The 23,450-nt window shown below is 34.9% G+C and overlaps 1 protein-coding gene across 1 annotated transcript; it reads right to left on the bottom strand.

Annotated features, from left to right (window-relative positions):
* Positions 1–1,568: 1,568 nt before the first annotated feature.
* Positions 1,569–5,622, bottom strand: LOC109209397 (G-type lectin S-receptor-like serine/threonine-protein kinase B120). Its single transcript, XM_019372656.1, has 7 exons — positions 4,024–5,622; positions 3,707–3,817; positions 3,400–3,614; positions 3,093–3,303; positions 2,740–2,977; positions 2,495–2,642; positions 1,569–2,351 (listed from the first exon to the last, which is right to left on the bottom strand). The coding sequence occupies exons 1-7, from the start codon at positions 5,324–5,326 to the stop codon at positions 2,043–2,045; spliced, it is 2,535 nt and encodes an 844-aa protein (XP_019228201.1). The 5' UTR covers positions 5,327–5,622; the 3' UTR covers positions 1,569–2,042.
* Between the last annotated feature and the right edge of the window lie 17,828 nt (positions 5,623–23,450).

The raw sequence follows: 23,450 nt of genomic DNA on the forward strand, positions 1-23,450 counted from the left end.
ACATTTGACAATTTTGTTTCACTCTCCAAATAATAATACTGTCACTCTTTTTGGAATGAGTGGCAAATTATTGATCTTTTGTTCAATCATACAAAGTATGTGACAAATTGCCAAGAGTAATGCATAAAACAAACTCCAATTCACCAATTGGGTCGTATTCTTCTGGGAAGAGGAAAATTGAGCAGTAAGATGGAAAGGGTTTTTTTAGGGAAAGATAGTGTTGAAGTTGGAGTTTTGCCGTTCTGAACGAAGCACAAGCCTTGGCCGCCATATTATTTGAAGCAGTCATTCTAAAGGGCTATACTCGTTTTCACTGAAGCAGTTGAGCCTCTTTAGCACGATTTGCCCTACAGTTATGTTTAATTGATTATTACTCTGTTCTCATACGGTTATTCTCAACTCTTCCTACCAGGAATATTCTTGTACCACATCCCAATATATAGTCTGCTTAAATTACCTGGAATGAAGATGCCCAACATCAAATATTTTGGCCAAGCTGGCCCCAAACTTTTGGTCTAGTCGTATGAGTTAAGTGGAGAAGGGCAGAGAGACAGACCCATTATTTTGTACTATTGCCGGATTTCTCGGTTATCTAAAATGTATTTTGGCCGAGCTGAGAAAAAAGCTGTCATTTATGGATAGTTGTTGAGATTGAGTGAAGGTAATATCATTTTGATATAATGATCCATCTGAACATCAGAAACAGAAAAATGCAGGTCTACCATTTTGGCCATGTCATTTTCTTTTATTTCTAGTTCATTTATTTGCCAACCTTGTGCCAGAGGTATTCCTGGAGCTAAACTATTTAGGCATTCTAATCCCTTCGATAAAAGCTCCCGTGTTTCCCAGGTATGTCCTGCCATTAGTTTCTTTTCGTTAGAGGAGTTATGAAATGTATATCCTTAAAATTATATAGTTCATAAAATTATCCTAGTTTGATGTATTATGAAAAAGGCTACTGTTGGTGCTTATTTATTGTTCAAGGTGCACAAAGTTGTTTGGAATCTACATCTGAAAAGCTTGGATGATCGTCTGTATATTTAATTTGGAATCAACATCCATTACTAATTTAGTTTAGTTGAAACATACATCTTCTTATTTAATTTTCTTTTTGAGGAAATGGGACAGTGGATTACTAGATGGAATCATGGGAATCAAACTCCGACCTAGACGGTGAAGGTTTGAGTAGCATACCTAGTGAGCTATCCTGATTCCCCGTCTTCAAATTTAATTTGATGGTGAAGTTTGAAATTGACAAAGCTCACCTTTGTATGGTTCTACAAGAAATATATCAGGTACAATAGATTATTCCCTTTATGAACACCCATAGGCCATAGAGTTGGAGATTTCTTCTATTTTTGAGTTTCGTATATCAACTAACGATGCATAACCACGGAACTACCACAAAATGAACAATTCCATTTCCCTTCTGTCTCAAATGGAGCACAAGCCAAACCCCTTTGTGTAGTTCCATCTCTGCAATCTGGTAATAACTGTTGCTTGTGTACCAAGAGAGTACTTCTCAGGCTCTAGAAAAACTGCAAAATGGTTTCTTGAAATGACAGAGATGGCCAAAATCTGTTTCATAATGAAAAATTTCTCTGTTACAAGTAAATTAAAGATAATGGAAGTTAAAGCGTGATCCTCCATCAGTACATGTAATTATTTCCCTTGAAGGATTTCTGTTTAACTGACTGATTGAAATGCTTCATTTTAAGTAACTGGGAGGGACAAGTAAGACCTCCTTTATTTGTATAGCACCTCCACCCCTAGCCAGTAGGTTGTGAGTTCAAGTCATGAGACTGTAGGAAAGGAATTACCCAAATTCAAAAACTTCATATATACTGATTGAACAGTTGTGACATATATCTCTTTCAGCTTAAAGTGCTGAACCATCTACTGTATACATGGTCTGATAAAGTATACCTAGCTAACCCAAAATTATGAACATATTTCCAAGTATAACATGAAAAAAGTTACATTACTTGATCCTATTCTCTTCAAATGAAGCAAATATGTAAGAAAGATCAAGCATCAAACAATCATCTACCTATTAGTACACTGATTGTGACATTGTTTGAGGATGGCAAATCCTGATTCCCACGCCACATATCTTCATCAACAGATCTTCTTATTGAGGTATAAGTGGGTTGCCTAGGCAAGGGCAATCTCATATTGTCAGTTTCCAACATCAAAACTACAGAAGACATGTTTGGCCTGTGAACAGCCAAGTCCTGAACACAAAGCATTGCCAAGTGTATACATCTCAACGCTTCATCATGCTGACATCCATCCCATATTGAACGATCTACTAGGTCCATTGGTCTACCTTCGTCCCACTTCTCCCATGCCTGAAATATTTTCCACCAGAAAAATATGAGAAAGATGACCACTCTGTCATTGCTCAATTACACAAGAAAATTAGCCCCATTATTCGGACAGCCTGTTCTGGACTAAAAATATTGAAATAGTGGAGAAAACTATTCAGACTTACATATCCAATAATGCCTGAATGCTCATCCGACCGAAAGCTTGTATTTCTACGCCCACATATAATCTCAAGCAATAGTATGCCGAAGCTGTAGACATCAGACTTGCCAGAGAACAGACCTTCCATTGCATACTCAGGAGCCATATATCCACTGTATTTAGCAACAAGAAATGAAATGGATTTAGCTCCAGGAACAAGAAAATGGAAATTAGAGTCTCTTAAAAGACCTAAAATAAAATGATACTTACTATGTGCCTACAACTCTGTTTGTATTTGCTTCATTTTGGTTTCCTCCAAATATTCTGGCCATGCCAAAGTCTGAAATTTTTGGGTTCATCTCTTCATCCAACAAAATGTTACTAGCCTTTAGATCCCTATGGATTATCCTAAGTCTTGAATCTCTATGGAGATATAGTAGCCCTCGGGCAATCCCTTCGATAATGCTGAAGCGTTTTCTCCAGTCTAACTGGGATTTCCTAGCAGGGTCTGCCAAAGTTTAACAGCCATTACAATTGTTAGTGATCTGTCTCAATGAGATGTGTTGCTATAGTAAATATAAGGAAGCATAAGCAATTTTTTTGATAGAATTTCAGGAACTTACCAAATAAAAATGTATCTAAGCTTTTGTTGGGCATGTACTCATAAAGCAGAATTTTTTCTTCTCCTTCTATGCAGCAACCCAAAAGCCTAACAAGATTTCTGTGTTGTAATTTTGCTATTAGAGTGATCTCATTCTTGAACTCCTCATCCCCTTGTCCAGACTTTTGTGAAAGCCTCTTTACAGCAACTTCTTGACCACAAGGTAACCTTCCCTAAGGAGAGGAAGAAAAAAAACTTATCTTCAGTCCAACACAAGGCCATATACGTCCTAATTGACACAGAATAATCCATCAAGATTGAAAATTTACCTTGTAAACGGGGCCAAAACCCCCTTGCCCAAGCTTGTTTGCAAGACAAAAGTCGTCAGTAGCTGTGGCCACCATGCTGAAGCTGAAAAATGCTAATTCTGAACCATTTCCTTGATGCCCTTCAGCATTGAGGTCGCCCGGTCCATATAAGTCAGCGGAGAACTCTCCACTCCTAACAAGATGGTTTTTGGGAATTTCATTCATCCTCTTGGATTCTGAGAATTGGAAGTCAAAGTTATAAGTACAACATGGATCACATAATATATGCAACTAGCCAAATCAGAAAGGTTGCTCCATCAAAATTTACCTCGTTTTCTGGCCCTGTACCTACATACTAGCCAAACAGCCACCATAACAACCAAAGCCAGAGCTACTAGAACTGATATTACAATAATTATGATGTTCCTGTTTTTCTTACCTGTTTCAAAAGATATTCAAAGGAGAAAATCAAGAAATAGAAAGGGTAATCATTCTTCAAACACGAGGACGAAAAAGATGTATCTGCTTAAAATGCTGATCTTGCTACTAATGAAAACAAACAAGAGTCACTCTTTGTACTAAAGCATGGATTTAAATTTGTATGATTGCACGAGTAAAAAATTCAGCAGAAAGTAATGTGCTTACCAAATTCAGAAGGATCAAGGCGAACATATAGAGTGTTTCCACCTTCCTCAAACTGCTCTATATCAACTAAATCTCCAGTCCATACCATGCAATTGATTCCTTTGACAAAAGCATAAGCATTACAGGAACAATTGTTCAGGCACTTGGTTTTGCACGCGTCTGTGTTTTGTGCATCTGCAATAATATCTGCATAATCAGGCAATTTAACTCTGTGAACAGCCAAGAATCCATCATCTTTTGCACTATCATTCCTCGGAACACTGCTACTTTTCCTGCATTCCAATTCTGTCCTCCTAATACATCCTCCTGTCCGGTTCCCAGCATGCCATTGCTCCTCAACACGTGGTACAAATCCTTCTACACAAAGGCATACTTGTTCATGACATTCCGCGAAATTCCCACAAAAGTTATACAGGTCACAACCACCCGATGGCCTAGATTGTAACATGCTCCATTGCTCCTTGTCTTCGTCCCACCTCTGTTGCAGCTCATTTCCAATCACAGTAATCTGGAACCTCACCAAAAAAGATGTGTCCGGAGCAGTGTAAGTGAAGTACGACCTACCATCCTCGTTGTTAATTTTGAAACCAGAAAATAATGTAGATCTAGTCACATTAGGAACACCAGAGAATTCCACTCCATCAAAATGTCCACTTCTCCAGCGTCTATTCGGTCCACCCCAGATAACTATTTGAGGTGCTCCACGAGGATCAACCCCCAATGAGTACCTTCCAGGTGAAGGATCACTCTCATTTGTCCAACTACTGAAAACTTTACGCTCTTTACCTTGTCTTTCCATGAAAACTTTCATCTCTGGTAAAAAGGTGTCTGTAGGATGCAAGAAGCTTTGCCACAATTCCGCATTTAACCTCGCAGCATTCCTGTCATAGTTAAGGATGACAAGATTGCCATTGTCCAGCAGACAAGCCGTAGAGTTTTTGGTCGCTACAGTAACATTACTCCACCACAGTAAATCTCCATGTCCATTTTTAACAACCAAATTCCCAATTTGGTCAATTGAAAAAGTACCATTTTTATCAGGGACAGGCTTGTGCCTATTGGCAACCCAAACAACTGTCTGTACTGTTACTACATCAGCGTACCATATACCAAGATACCTTTTACTAGAACCTGTAGGACTAAAGAACCCCAACACAAACTTCCCTTCTTTAGAAGTGATGTTATCACCATCTTTTAGAATCTCTCCAACTGTAACTCTATCATCTGCTGAACAGAATAAGCATAAACAAGAAAGAAGGAAAAAGAAGACGAACCAAACGGAAACTCTAAAGCTAGCAGCCATTCAAGCATTTGCAAATGTGATACCAAATTCAAGAATGGAGAATTTGAATGAATTGTGAATAAGAAGAAGAGGATGAAGAAATGGTAGTTACACAAAAGAGAATAAAAGGGGTATAGAAAACAAAAAGAAAGAAGAAGCTTCTGATGACTGGGGGATTGGGTGGCTAAGTAGGAATATTATTAGAGCTGAGAAAGATTGCCTGAAAAAGTACTTTGTGGAAAACAAGTTGAAGAGTCTTGCCACCCTCTGCGCGCCCCACAAGTGCACTTGTGATTTTTTTATGTTATGTTAGGTGGGAGAATAAAACACAAGGGAGAAGACCTTCATTTCAATATATGCATCTACTAAAACGTGTGCAAAGACAAACGTACTACGACATGGAGTTTAAGAAAATAAAAAAGACTTTTGAACGTATAGTATAAAATGAGACACATATATTTTGTGTGGCTATAAATCATTGCATAAAAGTAAATTGTTTCCAAATAAAGAAAGAGATCATTCTTTTTGACACGCACTAAAAAGAAAATAGGTTCACATAAATTGAAATGGAGGGGAGTATAATTATAGAGTAACAATGTAATAGGAATTTTATAGAGGAACAATGTAATAGGATTTTATACTATCAATTGATTGAACGGTTTACTTCCTATCAACTTAGTTAATTATTAAATAATTTAATAATTTGTACTATTACTCCCTCCGGTCCTAATAAGTGACCATTTTATTTTTTTATTTTGGTCCAAAATGAGTGTTCATTTACATAATCAAGAAGGAATTAATTTATTTTTCCAAAATTTGCCCTATTTACATATTTCAATAACAATTAATTAAGGTTAATTTAGTTAATACATTTTTTCTCTTTTGGAGTTTGTAATTCCTTAATTGGTGTGTCAAAGATAAAATGGTCATTTATTGTGGACACGAGGGAGTATCTTTTTTCTCCTTCTAGGTAGGGCCGGGCATATATCGGGTAAAACCGATAACCCGAACCGTTAATTGTTTATTGGGTTATCGGTATTGGGTTATTGTGTTAATGGTTCGATAACGGTTTATAATTTTTTCACTATTGGGTTATCAGTTCGAGCCTTGGTTTGCCAATTTTGCTAATGGGTTAACCGATAACCCAATAAGAATTAATAAAATTACGACTTTACCCTTAAGTATATACAAATGCTAGGGCTTCAGTTCATTCTCTACTATTCGTTCTCAACCGAACTCTTCAGTTGCTTCATCTTCATTCTTCATAGACCTTACTAGTTACTCCTAGTGTAAGTCTTTAGTATATTATATGTGAATTCTTCTCTTTTTTGCTCAACTCCAGTGAATTCTCTTCTTTTTTTTGCTTAACTCTAGATTGAGTTATCTTATCGGGTAAACCGATAATCGAACCGATAATGATCGATAACCGATTAACCGATACCCGATAACGGATATCTTATCGGTTCGGTTATCGATTTATCAAATTTGTAAACCGATAACTGATATGCTAAATCGATAATATTCATAACCGAACCGAACCGACCGATGCCCACCCCTACCTCTAGTCGTCTAGGCATGAGTTCCATTTTAACTATACATTGGTTGCAACCGAGCTCTTTGGTCAAATATACCTCTTCTGTTATGTCGTATTATGCTACTTTTTCCATTTTGAAACTGATATGTTTACATTGAATTTACTATTTCCTCTGTTCACATTTATGTTATGTCCCTTTTGTTTTATGTTGAAGGCAATTATCTTTTTCTTATTGAGAAGATTTTTTGGGGAATGCAGAGGAATTGTTTGCCACTTTTGGTTTCGGGAAAAACTAATTAATAAGTGGGGTTCATGTAGATTTTGCCATAAGTTGAGCTTTTCTAGGAAAGTAAATGAGTATTATTTCGGGGTCAAGCGTCTATTTTACGAGTAAAATGATTTTATGGGTCTTTATAAATTTGTTTTTAATTTTATAATTCTAGTTATTTTCTTACATACGAAAAATTGTTTTTACACATAAAGAAAGTTAAAATATCATGGTATAGCCAGTTTTCACACTGGTCAATGAAAAATAGCCAGCGTTTATCAAGTCAATGAAAAATAGCCACTATTTTGCTGCAACAGGGACCGGTCCAGTATAATATACGGGAGTTCTGGTGCATTTGTGTACGAACTCCAGCATATTATGCTGGACCGGTATACTTTGCTAACTCCTGTAAAATTTGCGGGAGACTGGAGCACCAGTGCTCCAAACTCCAGTATATTATACTGGACAATTATACTTGCTGGAACTCCCGCAAATTTTACGGGAGTTCAAGCATAAATTTGCGGGCGTATTTTTCCGGATTTTGAACAGTGTTTTCGCTCAGATTTAAAGTGGCTAAATTTCGATGACTTTTGAAACTTGGCTATTTTTCAACGACCAGTGGTAAATCTGGCTATTTTTGAATTTCTCCCGAAACCATAAGAAAGCTATTTTTTAAAGGGAAAATTTCACATTAGAACAACTGGGCTCCATACTTTTCAATTTTATAGCCCATATTTCAATTTACAACCAACTAGCCCATAAATAATAGGCTAAGATTCAACATCCAACTCCAATAGGTTCTCAAAATTACTATTTAATTTTTAAAAAAGATTCCTCAAGCTTTTAAATTACTTTTCGAATCAGTAATTGTGACTCAAATATTAATTCAACAAACCAACTTCATTTGGGTGATGAAAATTAGATTTTTAACAAGCTTTAAATATGTGGGTTTAAATTTCGAATTTGATTTTATGAAAAATTTGGAGTGGGTGTTATTTAGACTTGTTAGAAATAGTATAAGGAGGTTGTATATAAAATTTGAAGTCATTTAATGGAGATTTGGACTGGTTTTGAATAAGAATTGCAATTGAAAATCGTGGAAGAAGTTCGTCTACAGACGCTTGTATAAAGGTGTATAAAAGTGTATAACAGTGTATAAGGTGTGTTTCTACACTCATATACAATATTATACAAGATTATGCATAATTATACAAAAAACTGACTTCGTCTTTTTTCTTGCGTCTTTTCTGAAATTTAATTCAAATCTTGCTCAAATCTACTCCAAATCACTTCAAATTTAAATTTTGTACTCCTTTTGATATCAATTGGAACAATACCCAATCCAAACAACTAACAAATTCAAAACAACCCATTTTTAAAAGCAAAGCTTTGAATGATCTTCAATGGTGGACTTCTACTCTTCAATTTTCTTTCATTGCAAGCAGGTGACACAAGAGGAGAAGCAGAAAATACACGGTCCTTTGAAGCATATGTAAAAGATGTGAGAAGAAGAGAGAGTGAAAGCAATAGTTGTGAGAACAAAGAATTAACTTCATAGCTTTTAGAAGCAATTGTTGTAAAAACATATATTTTGAATTTACAAGTGCTTTCAAAATATGTACAATGTGGGCTAGGTGGGATAAAACTTAAAAACATGAGCCATTTTTTGTTATGGTGTGAAGTCATGTGTATTTTCTTGTAATTCTTTCTTTTTTAAACATAAGTGATCTAAAAAGAATACTTTTTTTTAAATAAAAATTCAATAATGTAAACGACCATAAAGGCCCTTTCCTTCCAATCACACGTGTTTTGTTGCACTATAAGTTCAGATAATCAGATTATGCGGATCTGCACGTCAGATTACGAATTATTGTTGAACTAACGCCCAAATAACCGCGTACCTGATCTCTTAAACTAAACACAGCCGACAGATGTATAATATAGTCAAATTTCTCTATAACAATATTTTTATATAACAACACTTCACTGTAAAAGTCAAACTTTTCCGAAATCAATTTTCATGTTATGATATAATATATGTTATTTGTAACAGCATTTCGCTATACCATAAAAAAATATTCGGAACAAACGAGGCTGTTATAGAGACGTTTGATTGTATATGTATAATTCATATATAACATATGTATAACTATATATAAGCTATATATACCAGCCAAAAAAAATAAAATATTGAATATGACCGACTATTTGTGTAACAATATGATTATTTGAAATTGCTTGCTCTTACTTATTACACATGGTTTCACATGACATAAGAATCGAGCGGTGAAATTACTTGTGTCTTTGTCATTATTCACATTTATTCTTCAACATTTAGGTGGGTTGCAACATTCTACTCTGAAAATGACACTCCCTCCGGTTACATTTAAATTTCTCCTAGAATAAGTGTTAGGGTATAAGAATCTTGCACCATGAAAATCATGTTTTTTTTTCTTTTGACGTGAGATATGTTGACCAAATCACTTTCATGTAATAGCAAAGGGATGGATTCAACACAATGCATAATACGAGAGTCCATTACTCAAATGGTCACTCAACCATCCCAAATTATTTCCTAAAGTCATTTTTTTTTCGTTTGTAACAACAAAGTCACTGAACTATGCATATTGCACACAGAAGGTCACTCAACTAGATTTTCCAAATTTTGGATTGCCGAATACCTATTTTACCCTCTAAATTATAAATATTTATCTTCTTTCAATTTTAATTATAAATATTTATCTTCTTTCAATTTTTTTAAACTTTTTAATATTAGGATTTTTTCCTTTTCAATTTACATTATGGACTTACCTATAGAATAAATAAATATTATTTATAAATTTCAAAAAGTATTTAAGCATATATAATGCTAGAATAACAAATTAATGAGCGTAGTAAAAAATTTAATTAGTAAATAATTGTTAGTAATTATAATTTTAGTATTAGCAACAAAAATTCGAAAATTTATATACACAATTCAGTATGAAAGAAAATAAAAGTTGTAAAATATATATTCCATGCCGTAATATAAAAATAATTATTTAAATAAAGGTATTTTTATAATATATATTATATATTTTTGGATATTATTCTCAATTATATTGTATATATTCCATGCACGACTTAACATAGCATATTTTACCCTATACAGATAATCCCCCTGCTTTCCGGTGACATAATTGTGTCGTCGGAAAGTTGGTAGAAACATAATAATAAATTTGAGTATAATTTTCAAGAATATATAATGTATATTATAACAATACCTTTATTTAAATAATTATTTTTATATTACGTGCATGGAATATATATTTTACAACCTTTATTTTCTTTCATTATGAATTGTGTAAATAAATTAAATTTTTTTCTTAATATTAAAACGTCTAAAAAATAAAAAGAAGATAAATGTTTATAATTTAGAGGGTAAATAGGTATTTGGTGATTCAAAATTTAAAAATTTAGTTGAGTGACCTTCTGAGTGCAATAGACATAGTTCAGTAACTGTTGTTACAACGAAAGAAAAGTCACTTTAGGAGATAATTTGGGATAATTGAGTGACCATTTAAGTAAACTCCATAATAGAACGAACGGCCTGCTGCTTACTACACTTAAGCGATTAGGTAAAGAACCTCAGAGTATTTTTCTAGATATTTGATAAATAATTTCTCTTTTAATGTTTTTTTAGTCCTAAAACACAAACAACAGATTGGTTGACCCCACCTTTTTCTATTAATGGAGTGGATGAATTCCTTTACTCTTTCCTAATCCGTTAAACCAAGAAGAGGATGTATTCAGCTTTAATTTTTGGAATAAAAAGATGATCAGCTCCACTGCAAAGTTGACCTGTAAACAATATAATACTGTTAGAGAAATTTGTTAAAAACATGAAAAGGTTTGTTACTAAAACACTTAATTAAAAGGAAAAAAAAAACAAAAATAGAAGGAAGGAAAAAAAGAAAGAGGAAGAGAGTTCAAATTTTTCAAATAAATATTCTTCAGCAGCTACACATGTAAAGAGGGTGCTTGTTTTTATGATGAAAAAAATAGGAAATAGGATAAGAAAGAATAAATTAAAAGATAAAAGAAAAAATGACAAATCACAGTAGTGTTTCAAAGGAGTATTATCAGATCTGGAACCATCTCGTTTTAGATTGCTGTTTCTGTTCCTATATATTTTTATTCAATTCTTTTTTAAACAATACACCCCTTTTTATCTTGATGAATATGATAAATTCATATATGCGCAGTGGATTCTTAATTAATTATTTCTTTGATGAATATTATAATATTTTTTCAGATCTGCGCAACTCTTAATTATATTACTTTATTAACTGCAATTCTGGAAATGGTCTCACTAAATTTAGATTTAGAATTGAGTAACAGCGTGCGTGCGTCTCAGTTGTTATTTCCACGTAATTACTCTTTCAAAATAAAGAATATTCTCTAATCTATATTTGTCTTGTAATGATTTCTTCTTTATTTTAGTCTCCTCAACTTTCCACATGTGGCAACAACAAATCCTTATGTTCACACATTGAATAAGTCACAAACTATGACTAATAGCACATTACGTTACAGGACCACATATACGAGTATGAAAATCACTCATTTTACTTTCTTGAAGTTGACAGGGTAAAGCTGTTAATGTAATACACAAACTTGCCATTCACGTGTTTTTGTATTTATATTTTCACCCTGTTTTTTCGGAGTATTGGTAAGTGAAAAAGATATACTAAAAAACAATAAGGGAAGAAAATGATGTGCCAGAAAAACACATATTTTCTCGTGTGAGATTTGTTGACTAAAAATGACTTTTAAGTTAAAACAGTAAAAACAAAGAGTGAATAAGCTCACCATGAACTTCTAGCAATAAATTCGAGAAAAGTGGAATAGAAGCGCTAAAATAAACTAATTATGCAATAACATGGTCATTAAGCAAAATCCTTATTAAGTAAGGTAACTTCTTCTTTAGGGGAAATGAGGGTTCTTTAATCAGGGATGATTTATGCAATAATGCAAATATAGCCCAGATGTTGACTGGGCAAACTTATTTTTATAAAAAATAATCAGGGATGATCAGTTCAACATATACTATAAAAATTTTCAATTTACATGTGACTAGAAGGAAGCTTGAGTATTTTTGTTTTCTTAATAATTGGCCCATGCTTTCCAATTTAAGAATGTATATGTACATTGTATTTGTCTGTAAAAGTTTCGGATGAGTTTCGGCTGAACTCAATACTTTTGGTCCATACTTTGTATTATTTTTAAAAATTTATTGAATATATACAAATTACTAATTTAGAATCTGTATAAATCGAATCCTGAATCCATTAACTTCAAATTTCCGTCTCTGCGTTATGTTACTAAACAATGTGCCACTTGGATAGTCTATCGTTTTATTTAACTCAATTTTCAAAATTAATTACATATTTTGAAAACAAATGTAGTTTTAAAGGTCATAACTGAGAAAAGATGAGATCCATCTTTGTGCTTTTTGACAAACTTCTGAGATTTCAAGGTCAAACTTGGATGATTCTGAATAAAACGTGTCCAAAATAAGATTATTATATAGTTTGGTGGTTCGGATGACAAAACAGAGGGCAGATAGTTGACGGTTTAGGTTTGACGAAATTCAATAATTTTGGCCCAAATCTTATATTTATTTTGAAAGTATATTTAATATATATAAATTATTAATTTAAAAAACTTAAAAAAAGAACACATAAATTTTAGTCCTAAATTCATTTTGACAAAGCGTGCTGTCTAAACATTCCCTTCTAATAAGTTTATAAGGAGCTTATTAGGTTAAAATAGCACGATATAGTCAGTTTTCGGACTGATTATTCAAAAATAGCGAGCGTTTACCAAGTCAATAAAAAATAACCACTATTTTGCTGCAGCAGAGACCAGTTCAGCATAATATACTGGAGTTCGGTGCACCTGTGTATGAACTCCAGCATATTATGATGGAGTTCTAGCATACTTATCTTGGAACTCCAGTATAATATGCTGGAGTTCAAGTATATTTATGTTGGAACTCCAGCATAATATACTGGCGTATTTTTCGGATCTTAAACAGTATTTTCGCTCAGATTTATCTTTACATGAAAAGTGGCTAAATTTCGATTACTTTTGAAACTGGGCTATTTTGGAACGACCATTTGTAAATCTGGCTATTGTTGAATTGCACTCGTTTATTAGTAGTTGCCTAATAACTGGGCCACCTACATGGTTAGATATGGGACGAGGCTTTTGCATGTATACCCGATCTTGGAGTAAAAATAGCACGGCTAGCCAGTTTTCGGACTGGTCATTCTAAAATAGCCAGCGTTGGTAAAGTCAATGAAAAATAGCCACTATTTTGCTGCAACAAGGACCGGTACAACATAATATACTGGAGATCGGTGCATCTGTGTATGAACTTCCAGCATATTATGCTGGAACTCCAACACGCGGAAAGTTCCAGCATAATATACTGGAGATTGGAGCACGTGTGTATGAACTTCCAGCATATTATACTGGAACTCCAGTATATTATGCTGGAGTCTAAGTATACTTATGCTGGAACTCCATTATAATATGTTGGAGTTCCAGTACACTTATGCTGGAACTCCAGTATATTATGCTGGAGTATTTTTTGGATTATGAACAGTATTTTCGTTCAGATTTATCTTTACATAAAAGTGGCTAAATTTCGATTACTTTTGAAACCGTGGCTATTTTTGAATGACCACTTGTAAATCTGGCTATTTTTAAATTTCTCCCGATTTTGGATTACAATTGAACTTCTACACGCTTTGCAAATTTTTTTGTAAGCTTACCCATTCACGATCAACTTCAGACTTATCAAGTCCGAATTTAAAGAAAAAGTAGTCTGAAGTGAAAAAATTGCACTTGAGATGCACTTAAGGCCAAATAGGTTTGAAGTGCAACCAATATTTTCATGCACTTAAGGCCAATAAGTCTGAAGTGAAAAACTGCACTTCAAATGCACTTAAGGCCAAAAGGTCTGAAGTGCAACTGCCATGACCCAAACCGAAGGGCCACGACGGGCACCCGGTACCTTACTCAACCGAGTACCAATGTAACTTATCTTTCTTATTATACTATCATTGGTAAATGGGCCAAAAGGGCCGCCATGAGATAATCATAATAAAACATAAGGGAATACTAGACATAGGATGACCCAACATAAAATAGAAACTTATACATGTGACATACGGGCCTATAAGGCTGACATGATCATTTGTAAACTCAAAACATCGGTCGACAAGGCCATATAAGTATCTATATACCTGACATCTGTCTACTAGCCTCTAAGAGTACATAAACATCATAAAGGCCGGGACAGGGTCCCGCCATACCAGTCAATACATGTCCAAATCATACTGATCAAATAGGCAACTCCGGAGCAAGTGGAGTGCATCAACACCTTTCGCTGAGCTGAGCCTACTAGGAGGACTCAGGACCTGTGGGCATGCAATGCAGCGTCCCCGGTAAAAAGGGACGTCAATACAAATAATGTACCAAGTATGTAAGGAATTAAAAGTAGTATATAAAATACATGAAAGAAATATGGAGTAAGTACTCAACCTGTAAGTCTGAGTAGCTTTGTGAATCATAAAACATTTATAATATCATGCCTGTGCATGTAAATGTCATATCATGCATAAGTATATGCGTACATAATATCATCAAGCCTCTGAGGGCATCCCATCATATCATCTCGGCCTATGTGGGCAAAATTATCAACATATACCAACTGATCAGGTGGTGGTGCGTATATAATGCCATAACCTTTTCCCATACCCCATATACATATACTATACGCGTATAACGCCATTTGGTCATGGATCAATATAATGTATAAATGAATACAATGCATAATGAAGTAAGTCAATAATATCTCTCAAAATGTCATGAGACTCATGAACAGAAGATATGATAGAAGGACATATGAGAAGTCAAGAACATAGGCAACCCTAGTACTTCTAACAATAGAATCATTTGTGAAGCTTACGTGCTTGCTCGTTTCGTTGTATCATATGGATCATGCCAAAAGGAAAGAAGGGATAGCCTTAACATACCTGTATGATATCTTCCTTATTACTCAACCAAGCTCGACACAATGTCTTGCATCTACAACAAGTGAAATGATATTACCGTTAACATATAATGTCGTACCATCGTATTTGGCTAGTCGCACGACTTAAGAAAAATCGGGTTGAAACTCTCCTATTTTTAATACATCCCAAAGACCACTAAGGGCTATCAATAACCCAACAACAACAACTATAACCAACACTAGCAAAAACAACAATATAACCCAATATGAGTTTCTCCGATAATCTTAACAATTATATTGAGCGACAAGCTCGTTTCTTTTACTCATAAAAAGACATAAATTGAATCTAACTCTTATTCCATAAATTATTTTACAACCTTCAAAGCATCATACTTTTATGTACCATATTATTTATAGTTTAAAACCTCCCCAAAATGCCTCCAAAACAGCCTCATACGTCTAGCACCTTAATTTTTATCGCCAATCACTTGTTTTTCATCTTTTCTTCTTCAATCAACTTAATTAATACCTAGAAAATCTTAACAACAGAATCCACCACATTATCAAATAATTTCTCACAATTTTAAGCCATCACAAATCATATTTTTAATCAGAAAACAGTCCAACCAAAAAGACAACCGTATCCCATGTTCCTTCAAGTGCATCTTATGGTTTCACTCAAACAACACAACCAACACAAGATTAACCTTAGGCACAATAAAGAAGATGTTATACATACCTTGAAAATAAGCTACAACTCGAAATCCCATCTCAACTTAGCTTACAATAGCCCTCAATCACACCACAATATCATCGAAGTATTCTCTTGTAGTCTTTAACACCTTTGATGATGATTTGTGTTGATTTCTCTTGAGTTTAGTTCTTGGAACCTTGGAAAAGTTCTTGGAGAGTTTGAGAGTGTTTTGCAGTAATTGATCTCTGGATATTGACGAGATATAATGGATAAAGACAACTTATAAGCCCACCGCCTCAATTCTCTAAGCAGGTGGGTAAGCTGCCTGCTTCACAGCTTGAGCAGTGCCACTTCGGATACTTGTATCTCTCTACTCCGATATCGTATTGACAAACAGTTTGCAGCGTTGGATCTAAAAATATAGGGATTTAATTCCATATAAAGTTCTCCATGTAACTCTCAATATATTGGGAGAAAACTGTATCGCAACTTGGCCTATAAACTTGCCAGTTTCTCCGAAGTGCGACAATGTGACTTGGTGACCCTAGTTAAAAATCCATATTTCTCTACCCCGATGTCGTATCAATAAATAGTTTGGACCGTTGGAAACTAGGTTCCAAGACCTTAATTTTGGTATATAATATGTCCCAAAAAACTTATATAACACATGAAATGTATTGCTTAAAACGCTTCATTACAAAGCAAACTCCTTAGTCGGTTTTTTCGCTACTTAAATCCGATTTTTTCCCAAACTTTATATTTAATATCCAAACATCATATATAGACATATCATGACTTTAAACTCATTTAAATCTTGATTAACAAGTCTCATATTTATCTTAACTTACTTAAGACTTCAGTAAACCTTTATTATCCATGTAGAAGGATTTCGTCCTTTTTGAGTTTACATTAGATAATCCTATAATGATAGTGAGGTCTGAAGTACGGGGTATAACAACATTAAATCACTTTATATACTCTCAAAGAAGATCTCATTTCCGAGCTTACATCAATTGACTTACGACATACTTTCACGTACAAAAATATAGGGCATAACAACAACAAATATTTTCCTACACTTAAGGCCAATAAGTCTGAAGTGAAAAATGAACTTCAGATGCACTTAAGGCCAAATAGATCTGAAGCGCAACTAATGGTTTCATGCACTTAAGGACGATAAGTCTTAAGTGAAAAATTGTACTTCAGATGCACTTAAGTCCATAAGGTTTGAAGTGCAACAAACGTTTTCCAACACTTAAGACCAATAAGTCTAAAGTGAAAAATTGCACTTCAGATGCACTTAAGGCCAAAAGGTCTAAAGTGCAACGAACATTTTCATGCATTAAGGCCAAATAGGCTGGAAGTGCAAATTGCCCAGAAACAGAAATTCGTTCTTCGAATTTAGCAATCCAATATACGATTTAATACCTAAATCTACTCCAAATAAGCTCAATTTTGAAACATAACCTCCAAATATCATCAAGAACAAACCCCCATAATCAATTTGTCAAAACAACAATGAATCTAACAAACCCATTTTGCAATTAAGAAAAAGAAAAAGAAGAAACCCTAAGCAATGGTAAAAAATAAAGCGCCACAACAGCTCACCACTGTAAAATATCATAAACTACCTTAAAATATTTTCACAAACGCCATATAAAATCACTGTTACCCGGATAATAATAATAATAATAATAATAATAATAATAATAATAATAATAATAATAATAATAAGAAGAAGAAGAAGAAGAAGAAGAAGAGGAAGAAAGAGGAGAAAAAAGTCTGAAGTTGTTTTAAACAGTTGGTACAAGTTAAAAAATTAAAAAAATAAACATGTTAAATAGAGGCGACCAAATAGGGCGCCCGTGCAATTTTTACACATGAGACATGTTTCAATTAATTTAGATTCTTTAACACAAGAAATTAGTAGCATTTTCTACTGATATTGAGATCTCTTAATAGACTCATAGGGAATTATTGAACCTAAAGCAAGTGTACCAACATGACTAAATTTAATTTTAACATGACTAGGAATTGATATCCGCGTAAATGAATCGTTTTCTTTTATTATTATGCCTTATTATTCAAAGTTGTTTCACAATCTGTTCTCATTCCTCTTTGTATCTGATTTCTATTTTAAAAAATAAAGTTTTCTAAAAGTAAGACATTTTGCAGCCAATGACCAATGTATCTTTGTTGACTGGCTGAAACTGACCAAAGATTTTTCCTCTTCAAGCAGCCAGTGGTTGCATAGGCTTGCTTTCCTCTGGTCCTTACCCTCTATTTAAGTTCCTTTAATTAGCGAATAACTTAAGTGGTCGTCTGGAATGATTTAGCACAACTGCCTTTGAACATAATGTTCAAAACTGGATTAACTGGGGGAAAATATCCGTACAAGAGATAGTTACACTAATCTTCTAACTGACTGACTCACTAATCTGTAACTAACACACTAACTAACAGTCATCTGTTTGTCCAAGCCGTAAAATCACCTTATTTTGAGAAGTGGTATTTTTAAAAGTGTTTTTCGAAAAAAGTACTTTTGGAGAAAAATAATTTGTATTTGGCTAATCAATTTAAAAAGCACTTTTGAACAATAATTTGTGTTTGGTCAAGTTTCTTAAAAAGTGTTTTAAGTGTCAAATTACAAATAAGGACATAAAGATATTTGTTTGATAGTTAATATTATATAAGTAGATAAATAATTACAAATAATTGTTATTAAAGGTTTTATATTTTATTTAAGTAAAATATACAAATAAATTGAAAAGTACATTATTTTTTCAAGATAATTTAAATATATCAAAAAACATTCAACAAATATGAAAGTTCATCCCAAAAATCATTTTATATTACTTAATAGTTTAAAGGCAAAATACCTTAAACCACCCCTAAACTTGGCTCAGATTATAAATATCCTCCTCGAACTATGCCCGTTCTTAATTACCCCCCTCAACTTGGACTTTTGAGAGCCATTACACCCCTAGACGCTAATGTGGATGCACTCACCTGCCACGTGGATTTTTCTGTCTATGTGACCTTTTTTTTGAAAAATAAAATATTTTTTTTACCTTTTTAAGAATATTACTTTCTAGATAATTTTTTTCGAATACAATTTATAATAAAACTTGGATAGAATTGCATTATTTAGGCTAAATATTTTTATTTGGTCAAAAATAATAAAGTTTTACTTAATTTTTTTTGAATTTGATCCGAAAATAAAGATTTATACAATTGAAATAAATAGTCAAGGCATCTAAAAAGTTATAAAAAATACATAGTTTGAAATTAACAATTTTGGCTATAATTTTTTATATAGCTCTAAATCACGGTGCTCTAATTTTTTATTTATTTGTTTTTACAGATTTTACTTAAAAAAGTAAAAATACACAATTGAAATAAATAGTCATTGCATCAAAAGAAGAAATAAAAGGAGTGTACAATAGCAAGAAATTACAAGTGCAATTGTACACTTTTTTTATTTCTTCTTTTGATACAATGACTATTTATTTCAACTATTTATTTTTTTATAACTTTTTAGATGCCTTGACTATTTATTTCAATTGTATAAATCTTTATTTTCAGGTCAAATTTAAAAAAAGATTAACTAAAATTTTATTAGTTTTGGCCAAATAAAAATATTTAACCTAAATAATGTACATATATCCAAGTTTTATTATAAATTTTATTCGAAAATTTTTATCTAAACAAGTAATATTCTTAAAAAGGTAAAAATATATTTTATTTTTCAAAAAAATGCCACATAGACAGAAAAATCCACGCGAGTGCACACACACTTTTTGCCACATCAGCATCTAGGGGGGTAATGACCCTCAAAAGGCCAAGTTGAGGGAGGTAATTAAGACCGGGCATAGTTCGGGGAGGATACTAATAATCTGAGACAAGTTTGATATATATAATATTTTACAAAGGGTATTTTTGATAGGAAGAAAAGTCAAAACTGCTTCTGCTTCTGCTTTCGGAGAGAAACTACTTTTTTTCGTTTCTTCAAACTTCTTGTGCTTCTAGCAAAAAACTTTTTTTTCCCAAAGCTTCCGACCTCGTGCTATGGCCACGCCCTGCCACACATGACGTCCTGCCACGCCTAACTTCGTGCCATGGCCACGCTCTGCCATGACATGCGTCGTTCCGTGGCCACTTCCTACCATGCCCTGCGTCGGGGCGTTACCATATATGACTATGCCTTGCCATGCCCTGCGTCGTGTCATGGCCACCCCTTGTCATGCCCTACATTGTGCCATGGCCATTCCCTGCCTTGCCTTGCCACGCCCTGCGTCGGGCCATGGCCACGCCCTGCCACGCCCGATGTCCTGGCCATACCTTTCATCGTGCCATGGTGTAACGACCTGATCGGTCGTTTTGAGAGTAATAGCCTCGATCCCCTATTAACTTCTTCCCCCGTATCCTTTTCTGCTTATGTGACTTGCCGGGAGGTTTTGTTTTTGGTTTCAAAGTGTTTTGGGATACATAGTCCCTATAACGAAAGCTTAAGTCTTAGGATTTTAATCGTAGTTGGAACCTTACGAAGACGACTCCGGAATGGAGTTTCGTCGGTATCGTTAGCTCCATTGGGCGATTTCGGACTTAGAGGCGTGTCTGAATTGTGTTTTGGAGGTCTGTAGCTGGCTTGAAATGGCAAAAGTTGAATTTTTGGAGATTTTGACTAACGGTGGACTTTTTGATATCGGGGTCGGATCAGAGGGTGATTCGTGTTTTTAGCGTTATTTGATGTGATTTAATGGCCCGGTTAAGTCCGTATGGTATTTTAGGACTTGTTGGTATGTTTGGTTGAGGTCCCGGGGGCCTCGGGTGTGTTTCAGATGCTCAACGGATCATTTTTGGACTTGGAAAGATAGTAGATTTTATGGTATTTCTGTTGCAGGCTTTTCTTCATCGCGTTCACGAGAGAGGTCTCGTATTCGCGTAAAGCATCTGGAGGCCAGCTGAAGTTGTTCTTCGCATTCGCGAATATGGGACCACGTTCGCGGAAGGTTTAATGATCAGTGCATCACGAACACGTGAAGGGCATCGCGTTCGTGTAAGGGAAATAGAGCAGCTGGAACCCCAAGGAATTGTTCTACGCATTCGCGTAGTTGAGATCGCGTTCGCGAAGCAGTAGGCAATAGAACCTATGCATTTGGGAGGGGTTAGTCATGTTCACGAAAGGGAAAGTTTGGCCAGTGGATTTTTGTTCAACACGAACGTAAGGGTTTGACCACGTTCGCGAAGAAGGAATTACCTGGACAGAATATACGTTTTCAAAAACGAGGGTTTGGCCATTTTTATCAAAACTTGAGTTTGGGAGCTCGGACGAGATTTTGAAGGATTTTCAGAGACATCGATTGGGTAATGATTCTACACTTGATTTTGGTTATATCCCACTAATCTATCATTAATTTTATCATTTAATTTCAGATTTGGGTTGAAAAATTGGAAAAAATGGGAAGAAGTTCTTCAACTAAGATTTTGGGTTTTGATTGGGATTTTGATATCAAATTTGGATAATTTTGGTACGAGTGAATTCGTGAGTAAATGGGTGTTCATATTTTGTGACTTTTACCTGATTCCGTTTCGTGGGCCCGGGGAGGCTTTCTAGGTCGATTTTCGAATTTCTTATTAATGTCTTGATTTCATTAATTAGATTAGTAGATTATAGTTATATTTATGATATATAATTGCTTTTGGCTAGATTTGGGCCTTGTTACCGATTGATTGTGCTTGGTTCGAGGTAAGTGGCTTGCCTAACCTTGTGTGGTGGAACTCCCCTTAGGATTTGGTACTGCCGTGATATGTGAGCGTCGTGTACGTGAAGTGACGAGTGCGTACACGGGCTATTTGTTGTAAAACTTTGTTTTCACTGAGCAATAATCTGTTTCACTTTAATTTAGTTATACTAGCATGTGTAATTATCCTGTTTAGCCTAGATTAGCATGTCTACGTATATTAAATTCTTATCTGAACTCTGTGTAGCATGCTTAGTGGATTTCCTGCTTCTTCATTGACTTGTACTTAGTCTAAACTGTAGGGTTTCATGTTATGGCTGTTATCTCCATTGTTTGAGCTGCGTACTTATTTTGGGACTACGAAACGGTATTCCAAGAGATCCCCATGCATATTTACTTTGGGACTATGAGACGGTATCCCGGGAGACCCCCCTGCACATTTACTTTTGGGACTACCGAACGGTATTCCGGGAGATTCCCCTGCATATTTACTTTGGGACTACGGGACGGTATCCCGGGAGATCCTCCTGCACATTTATTTTTGGGACTACGAGACGGTACATCGGGAGATCCCCTGTTGTTATTTCTGTTCACTACACTATTATGTTTCTGTGATTTCCTTCTTGTTAAAGTTCAGTCTTTATTATACTGTGATATTTTGTTCTGTCTTATTTTATATATGTATATATACCAGTAGAGCCTTGACCCGACCTCGTCACTACTCGACCGAGGTTAGGCTTGGCACTTATTGGGTACCATTGTGGTGTACTCATGCTACTCTTCTGCACATGTTTTCGTGTGCAGATCCAGGTACTTCTTACCAGCCACGTCATCTGTGAGCAGCGACAGTTGGAGACTTTAAGGTATATCTTCCGCGTCCACAGACTTCGGAGTCCCCCCTCTATTCTCCCCTATGTCCATTATCTTCGGTACTTCTTTTGTTAGACTCTGATGTATAGAGACACTAGTTTTCCTTCTGTAGTTTGTGACTCATGATAGTCCGGGTTTTGGGAAGACTGTGTAATATTGAGGAGTTGGTAATTGTACATGCCGAGCGGCATGGTTTTCAGTTATGTTATTATTATTGTAGTTAGTTGGGAGTTTTACTTCTGTTCCTGTTATTTCCATAACTGTTTAGGCTTACCTAGTCGTAGAGACTAGGTGTCGTCACGACGTCTTACGGAGGAGAAATTGGATCGTGACACATGGCCACTTCCTTCCATGCGACCAATCACCTCAAATTGAGGGAAAAAGTATTTTTTTGAAAGAAAATCACTTTTAGTTTGAGGAGAAGCTTGGCCAAACATGCAAGTCATTTTCTTCAAAATAAAAACTTGAACGAGAAAATGAAATATTCCTGGCAAAACTGAAGTAACATTGGGTGAGAAATGTTGAACCTAAATGGTAGCGGAAGAACTTGACAAAGTTGAATGGGAGGACTCTGTATTTACTTTAATTACCAGTTTACCCCGTGAAGGGGGAGTTAGTTCAAACGTTGGTTAACTACCTTCCCCAAATCAGTTAGTTTGGGTTAGGGATTTGATTTTCTTTTATATCGCAATTCAATATTCAACACTAGAATTGATCGGAATGAAAAGAGAAATTACAAAATGTACACTCTTTCTGAACAAAACCAAATCTCTGGCTACCGTACATATAATCCATCGTTTTCCCCAGCGGCCGGATAGAAGACATACTTGGAAAAGGCTTGACAAGGTAGTGTGGGCAAAGTTGGGACGACATGGCACGACAGGCATGCCAAAGTCAGTGGCACGGGCACTTCGGGTAGTGGCAGCGCCAAGTGCGGGCTAAGCTAAAACACGACAGTGCGGGATGATGG

Source organism: Nicotiana attenuata, unplaced genomic scaffold (assembly GCF_001879085.1).
Source record: "Nicotiana attenuata strain UT unplaced genomic scaffold, NIATTr2, whole genome shotgun sequence".
NCBI lineage: Eukaryota > Viridiplantae > Streptophyta > Magnoliopsida > Solanales > Solanaceae > Nicotiana > Nicotiana attenuata.